Source organism: Malurus melanocephalus, unplaced genomic scaffold (genome assembly GCF_030028575.1).
Source record: "Malurus melanocephalus ecotype Western Australia unplaced genomic scaffold, MMel_1.1 scaffold_572, whole genome shotgun sequence".
Taxonomy (NCBI): Eukaryota; Metazoa; Chordata; class Aves; order Passeriformes; family Maluridae; genus Malurus; species Malurus melanocephalus.
In genome coordinates, this window is record NW_026623804.1 from 249365 (window position 1) to 257597 (window position 8233).

General features: G+C 42.4%; 1 protein-coding gene across 3 annotated transcripts in view; it reads right to left on the reverse strand.

Annotated features, from left to right (window-relative positions):
* Window positions 1-645: 645 nt before the first annotated feature.
* The window catches only part of OTUD7A (OTU deubiquitinase 7A), a 100626-nt gene continuing 93038 nt past the window's right edge, over window positions 646-8233 (reverse strand). For 2 of the 3 annotated variants that reach the window (XM_057382517.1, XM_057382516.1), the window contains 3 exons: window positions 7046-7160; window positions 6718-6802; window positions 646-4967 (listed from right to left, as the gene is read on the reverse strand). In XM_057382517.1, the coding sequence (XP_057238500.1) occupies window positions 3534-4967; window positions 6718-6802; window positions 7046-7160 (1634 nt within the window). In that variant the 3' untranslated portion in view covers window positions 646-3533. The remainder of the gene's footprint in view (window positions 4968-6717; window positions 6803-7045; window positions 7161-8233) is intronic. The other variant, XM_057382518.1, reaches the window with a different exon arrangement.

Consider the following 8233-nt stretch of genomic DNA (forward strand, 5'->3'; position numbering starts at 1 on the left):
GTGTCACACAGTGCATGTGCAGGGTGTCCTCAGTGTCAGTGCCACTGCTCACAGCAGCTCTCAGCTCCAAAACATCTCGGAAAACACCACTTGGCCTGCTCAGACCTCCAAAGGTACAAGGAACACAAAACTTCTCAAATACAGCATCTTGCTTTCACTGATGCTCCCAATGTTACCTTGGACTTCGGAAGAAGCAACTAATCGCTAAAGAAAGCTGGGACAACATTGCCATTGCATTTATAGAACAAAAAGTTCAGCGATTGTTTWAAAATCCAAAATCTGAAGTTACTTTTGATAATCTACAAAACCTTCTTCCAAATGAGCTGCTCATTATGCATATGCTACACCTGATACCCACCTCTGAAAATATATTTGTCAACTCTCACAATTTTTTATTAACTCTTTACAAAGCATTTAAAATGAAACTTTAATATAAAGCATGACTGAAACCCATTATGTATCACAGGCATCCTCTGTTACAAACAGACGTTTGCAGCAGAGTTTAGAACAAAGTTTAAAAAAATACATAATAGGTTCAAGTCTTCTTTTAATTTGAAAAATTGCACATTGATACAAATAGCCCAGAAACAGAAAGAAACCTCCTCACCCTGCAGAATATTCTGGCTATTACTTATCCAGAAAAAAAAAAAAAAGAACAAGTACAGGGAAAAGAAGGGTAGATTTTAACTGGCAAATTACGTTGTAGGCCTGCAACTTCCTTTCAGTATAAAATGCTAAGGACAACAGAATCATGGGATGTTTAAGGAGAGTTCTGAAAGAAAACAGGAATTAGAAAATTATTCAAAGATATCCTAACAAAAAGATTCTAAGGACACAGGCACTACTAAAAAGTGTTCTGTCAGTATTTCATACAACAGATATTTTAAAGCGAGCAATCCCATAGAGGTAAATATTTATGGAAATATCTGAGTGTCCTGAGGATGATAATGAACACTCAGGTTTGGTATCCTATACCAATAAGACTGATTCATTTYTCAAAATAACCTAACATACAGKTACAGTGCACTCAAGAATTCAGAAYAATTTACCTAAATGCTGAGCAGTTGCAAATAATATTTTTTTTAAATGAGCAGAGGGTCTTAAAAACATATAGAAACAAATCCTATGAAAATGGGAGACAGCAACATCTCATGGTAAATGCTTATTTGAACATATGTACTGCTTTTTTCCTCATTCAGAAAGGATATAAATCACATAAATACTTGGGCTGGTGTGGTTTGCTGCTAATGCAATACTTCTTAAGCACAATTTTACACACAAATGATTCTCAGAGTATCACACACTACTGCTATTCTAATGCCCTAAGAATTCTTAAATATTTCTGCTTTTCCTGAAGTTTTATCCAGCCAGTTTTCACACTCTCAGCAGCAAGTACAATYAAGTACAATATTTAATTTCTTTTAACATTGTCTGGCTTGTTTTAGCATAATTTTCAATCCCAGTTTTCTTTGGCAATTAGAACTTCAATGTAATAATCACAGCAGCAAAGCMAAACAGGACACTGCTCACCAGTGTATGCAACAGGAGACAGGGGATTTGGAAGGTGCTTACCTTAAGGACAGGAGTTACACAGAGCTTTAACACATACCAATATTTCCCTTTTATGAAGGAATGAAAGTTCAGCAAGATTCAGCGTATGCTCAGTATACAGCAAGGAATATGAAGTACAGGTCTGGATTCATGGAACAGCTAATATAGCAAAGACTCTAACTTTTTACAGAAGTGGCCAAGGGATTTATTTTGAAACCTCCCATTCAGCAGAAAACCTAAAAATATGGTCAGTTTTAAGTATGTGCTGTTACAATTTGGGACACTGGAAAAAGCTCACGTGCTTTTTCTGGAAGCCAGTACAGAGGCAGAAATTTGTGCATCTTGTTTCACAGGGGGCTTTAGGCTTGGTTTCAGTGTTAATCAGGATTAACTGTATGCAAGTGGAATGGTGCCACCCATGTCAAGAATTAAAATCGGGCTGCAGCAGAAAAACAATCAGAAACAAAGACTCTTTGGCAAAGGATGTTTCCTGTGTGGGCTGGAAAAGTGCTGTTCTGTAATGAGGAAGGCAGAACCCCTGCTCTGCACCCTCAGGTGGCAGAGTCAGCAGTCCCRAAGGCAGTACATCACCTGTTCTGCAAAATTGGCTCTTAAAATGAGCCATTGTTTGCAGAGTAATAACACCAAAGAGCTCTTGTTCCTCCATTCTGCTGGCTGATGGTGGAGGGTGCAAAACCAGCCCTGTATCCCAGAAAACTTCCTCACATCATCCATCTGCTTCAACAGTAGCTGCGGTGTCTGCTTTGCAGAAATGCTTCTGTGAGCAAAGTTGTATTTTCAAAAGTATTGCAAACACTGACATAAATATTTGGGTATCAGACTTGTGCAAATCTGTGCTAGGAGCTGCCATTCCTGYTGGAGGTATTTTACAGCCATCTGGGAACCTCCTGGGGGGGAGATGACTCACTCGACAAGACTTGAAAAGAGGTGGAGCCAACAGTCTTCAAAAAAGGCTCAAGTAGTTACACTTGCAATAATTATCACTCAATAATGTCGAGAAGGAAAAAGTAAATAATTATTAGATTCATGCATTAGCTAAGGGAATAAACGGATGCATTACATTCGTTTTGGCGAGCAGTTCAGATCTAAAATGATCCTAAATTTCCTAGCTGGTCATCAAATTTTCCATATGTAATGATTTTTTAATATTTGAATTTTATTTTAATATTTCTCTGCATTTTAACAGCAACAAAAATACTTCTTAAATTCAGGTGTGCAAAACTATAGTGGGGGACTTGGGGACATGAAGTCACACAGAATTTTCTTACAAAACCTGTTTAAAAACTCAGTGCAAATAAAAGTGGCTCATTTTTTTTTAAATACAAATGTAGACATAATTGGTAACTTAAAATTAGGAAGAGCTACAGCCCTCATGAATTCAGACCTTTCCCTCCCATTTTTCCAGAATCATTCCATTTCATACYGAAATAAGTACAAACATTAGTAGTAATGCAATATGCTGCCATGTTAAAAATGTGCAGTATGCAAAATCACTACCCTCCTGAAAAAAAAGGCTATGAAAAATTTAGGCTTTACTGAGGAAAAAATACTCTCAATAATAGCTATATAATTTCAAATGTCTGCAAGGCAGATACTACCCTACTATAACACCACATCTTCACTAGTATGACTTYCCCCTATCGTTCTACTACCTGAGTGATGTCAGTGTAAATTCAGGCACCATTAGTAAATTTTTGACCAAACATATACACAGCACTGACAAAGGAGTAAACAACCCTTCAGCTTACCAGTATATGTAAAAAAGACACCGACAAAATGGAAAATAATATTTTTTTATGATAAATTAATCCTATCGTTTCCTCATTGCCCCGGAAAAGCGAAGAGCTGGACACTATTTACTCATCAATCCTTTATTCTTTAAGGATTCCTTTTACTGCAATCCAACACTGTTTACTTTGTAAGTAAGAAAATGGTAAAACTAAGTAGTCACGGAAGAATCCTCAATGCCTGTGTCCCTTGCTGTCCCTCTCCCTGCGCTTCAACTCCTCTTTGTAGCAGTAGGAACAGTAATTTTCAGTCTCAGGACGACCATAAAAGGAACAGTTCTCCTTCTTACAGCGGTTCTGCTGGATGGAATAGATCGGGCAAACTGTGCTTCTGCCTTGGTTTTTGTCATTGTTGAGCCAGGTCTGMGGAGCGTCCTCGTCAGCGTACTCCAAGCAGTCTCTGATGTCTCCGGTGTTGAAGCCGTTGGTGTAGGTGTGGGATTTGTGTTCGGCGGGCCGGGCGCAGCTCAGCGACTCCACCGTGTTGACGGTGCGCATGGCGGGCAGGCGCGCGGGGCTGTAGCTCTGCGAGCTCAGCGATCTGTTCTGCTGCGGGTAGGTGGCACAGCTTTTCAGCGTGCCCACCATTGGCTTGTAGGTATCGTCCTGGAAGCTCGATGGCTTGGAGTTGACRTCATGCAGGTGGATGACACTTTGCCTCTGGACGGGTGGGGTATGGCTATAGTGGGCAGACACCGGGATGGGGCCGCTTTTCTTGGCACCGTTACTGGGCGAGGAAAAGGASCCGGGCGTGGGACTAGTGCGGTCTTTAAACTTTAAAACCAGTTGGGTTGTATGGCTTTGAGGCAAGACGGGTGATGCCCTATCCTGAGGAGATGTTTCTAATTTTTCTTTTGAAAATGCTTCTGGCTCCAGTTTCCTACTGGACGAGCCGTTCAGTGCAGCCTTTTTCTCAGCTTCCTTTCTCTTCTGCTCCTGCTCTGCGTTGAAGCGCTCCTGAGCACTGGTCAGGTAATAGCCGATCATCTCCTCGTGGAACTGATGCCTGTGACTGGTCAAAAGAAGGCCAGCAAAAATAAACTTTCGTTCACCCTGCATGGCAGCTCTCAAAATATTTAGGCTGAGTTTCACGTCCGTGCTGTACTTCCATGGGTCAGCCTGCTTGTCAGAGAAGGGTTTAGTGTTCACCTTTTCCGTGGGTGAGCTGCTGGCTCTGTCGGTCGGSGATGGAGTGGTCTTTTCAGATGGAGACGTGCTCGCAGACTGCCCGGATTCCTCTTTGCTCCCTTTGCGAGACTTGGACTTCTTCTCTTTGACTTTCTCTACCGTGTCACCGTTTTTTCCATTCCCTGAATTGGCTCTGCTCATCTTGCCGTGCACCAGACCTCCAAGACCACCCATGTTCTTTTTCAGTTTAATTCCCAGGGTTTTACTGAGGCTTCCTATTTTATTGGCAACGGAATCCGTCCTGGTTTTGTCYTTATCTTTCCTTTGTTTGTCCTTTTCCTTTTCTTTACCGTTTTTGCCATTATTGCCATTGGAATTACTACAGATGGAATCTCGGTCTGAGTCCATTGAGTCAGCCAGAGACTGCACGTCTTCTCCAGCTGAAGCTGTAGGGGATTCTGGTTGAGCCAAAGGGGCCTGCTATGGAAAAGGAATTATAATTAGATACAGCAAAATCAGTTTCATACAGGAACTGGTGCAAAAATACCCACCCCAAATTCAATACAGATTTTGGCATTGATTTTAAGTATATTTTTTAATTTATGCACTGACATTTTTGACTGGTTTAATCCCTAAATAAAGATTTTCTGGCTGTGCTTACTGTGTATTTTGCTTGTTCCTGCAGTACTTTTGGCTCATTTCAGGCACCTTTGTAAAATCAAGGTCAGACACTTAGAGGGTGTGTGACAGTCAGTGTCTGAGTCATGGGGGAAGTGACTCCTCCTGCCCAGGTRAGCCAGGATCAGCAGTGCAGGAAAGGAGCTGGGGAGGATGTGATGGAAAGGGAACGAGCTGCTGCTGAAAACTGGGAGGGGGATACAGCACACAAACTTGAATGCAGCAACGTTTCAAAATTGATTATATTCAAAACTCAGCTTGTTTAAATGGACTTTTTCATTATTCAGGTCTCTGGTGCATGAGAATCAAAGATACAATGCACCAGGGCTAAACATCTGAAATATTAGACATTAAACTCCAGCAAGGAKGTTGAGGAATACAGTGAGGTGTATTCAGGTTTGTTGGAAAGATAATACAGACAAACGGGTCACAAGTCTGAGTTCCACTTTATATTTTAGGTAAAATGGAAAAACACCCTTCCTTGAAAATGCAGTAACATGGATCCTAGGGTCCTTTAGTTTGGGATTCTGTTCATTTACTCCTGCAAACAGCCTTGCTTTCAGGCACCATGGAGCTGAAATCTGCTAGACATAARCACGAAACACTCTACAAGGACATGGGGAGGGGTAAGCTCTCTATGTGTAGATACTTCTGGTACAGAAGTCTGACTCTGTCCCTGGGTTTTGCATGCTCTCTCTCCCAGGAACCCCTGAGCACCCCAACACTGAGCTGGGAGCAGAGGCTCCCAGTTATTCCCATGGAGCAGAGGTGAAAGTGCAGCAGTGACCTGACCGTGCTCATACAGCAAATGTGAGCAGGGACAGGAAACTCAGCTTCCACAAGGGCTCACCACTTACAACTGCAGGACCATTTTGACTCTCCTTTTTCTGATGTGGTAGCAATTGCTGTAGAAACTGTAGAAAAATGGATTTTTCCTCTCTTGCTGCTTGTTAAAATACTTTCTCCTTTTGTGTTGTGGTTCTCTGTTCAAACCCCATCTGTATAGGCTGTCTAAATCACCTCCATCCTTTCCTAGCAACCTTTTGCCTCCAGCCCAACCCCTCMATCTATTCAATGCAATTTACAGAGAAATTTGTAGCTGACTCGGTGCCAGCTGGGCATGGTTCTAAAAGAGCTCTCTGGAACAGGCTCCAGTTCAGTGCCAGTCTGTCACCTTTTGTCAGCCACTCTAAACTGGGAGCTGTCCACGGGTGCAAATGCATTCTCAGAGAGTGGTGACCTAACAGTGGCATCAGGAGAGCAAGAGACAAAGTTCTGAGAAAACAATGGTGAAAAAGATTTCTTTAAGCTACACAGACTACTGAAACACGTAACAGAAAAACTAAGCTAGAAGACACATTTCAGCAAAAACTATACCAGCAACAGTGTTATTCAAACAAATAAGCAGATAAATCTATAAGCCTGACTAGTGCCAGTGAGCCATGAGTGAATGATCTGCTGCCAGGACACTGAGGTGTTTCCAGGCAGCCTTTCCTTTCCTGCTGTGCCTCCTGTCTCCCATGGTGTGGGATGAGAGGGAAGTTTACCTTACCCGTGTCTCAGATGGGATGCGGATCCAGGTTACATTCATGTAGCTGTGCAGAAGATTAAGCTTTGCCTCAAGAGACAGAATCAAACTAAAGATGAGAAAAGAGGGGAACAAACAGTCAAAAAGCCTGAAAGAAAACGCAACACTTCATATCAGAGAGAGATGTGACAGCAGGCTGATGTGATGGTCAGCTGAAGACCCCCCCATGTTTCTGCCATGAAACCAGAGCACATGAACCAAGCCCTGGCAGTCAGCACTTCTCCCAGTACTCCAACCAGGCACAGCTCAAGACATTTCACTGMTTAACACTGAAGTTACAGAAAGATCTTACTTGGCCAGTCTGGTGTTATCATTGTCATCTTTTCCCCACTCCCAGTCTTTCCCAGGATCGACGGCAAAGTGCAAAGGCAGTAACTTGTGTTCAGAGTCAGTCAGGGGGATCACCGCTGGAGCAGAGAAGAAACAAGGATTGGGGTGGGGGGAACAACAATGACAAAAAGAAGAAAAGACTCAGCTGTGAAAAGCAGAATCTGCTTCAAGAAGGGCAGAATTTGAGTGTGCTGCAGAATTGCCCCATCCAGAGCACTACAAATGATTTACACAGGGCTCCATTTGCCCATTTTCATGTTTGTGCAATAAAGGAGAAGAGGGAGAGGTTAATACACTGATTGCTCCTRCAGTGAATGACAGTCACCTCTGGAGAGAACCATGGCCATTTGTACTGTACAATCAACATTTCCTGCAGACTGAGCCATTAGAATAGCAGAAAGCAATAAACAGTTGCAATATTCCTGCCTGTCTCTCAGAATCAGAGATTCATATGTTTTTTAATGATCTTGTCTTTTTAGTTTTTATTTTTATTTTGCGCTTCAAAGAAATAAATACATATTGGTATCAGCATTAAGAAACAAAGCAATAGGCAGCTACAGTGACTTTGGATTCAAACTGAATTAACGTAATTGAAGAGCAGAGATCAACATATATATGAGTTAAGAGGTCAGTTTGAGGCCTATGCAGGAGTGCAGTGCAAAGGGCATTACTGCTCTTTCAGCCCAGTGGTTTTGCTCTTCTGCYCTTCCCCTCTGTGCTTGGGCTCTGMATCTTAATGACTCTGCATCTTAATGACTCTGCTTTATACTCAGCATGCAGGGACCACACTCAGATGTCACAAGGTGTCTATCATTCATCACCAGTAAGAAACTTAAGAAAAAAACCAATGTCAGCTTTAATTAAAGCCACCAATTCGCTTCTGTTTGATTAGGAAACCAAATAAAATCTGTTGAGGGMCTGGGTAGGATCCTCAGCATCGTGCAGGTCACTGCTGCTCCTCTGACAGCCAAMCGAGGAATTTACCTTTCTGCACTCRAACCCTTCAGTACTTGCCCWRCTATTCATTCCAGACAATCCAAAGGCAAAGGAAGCTGGAGAAGCCACCCAGCCAACATGGCACTGAATGACTGAACCCTGACAGCTGAGGGGTTGTGTGCTGTTTGTAGCCCTTTGTGCAGATCAGCAAAGC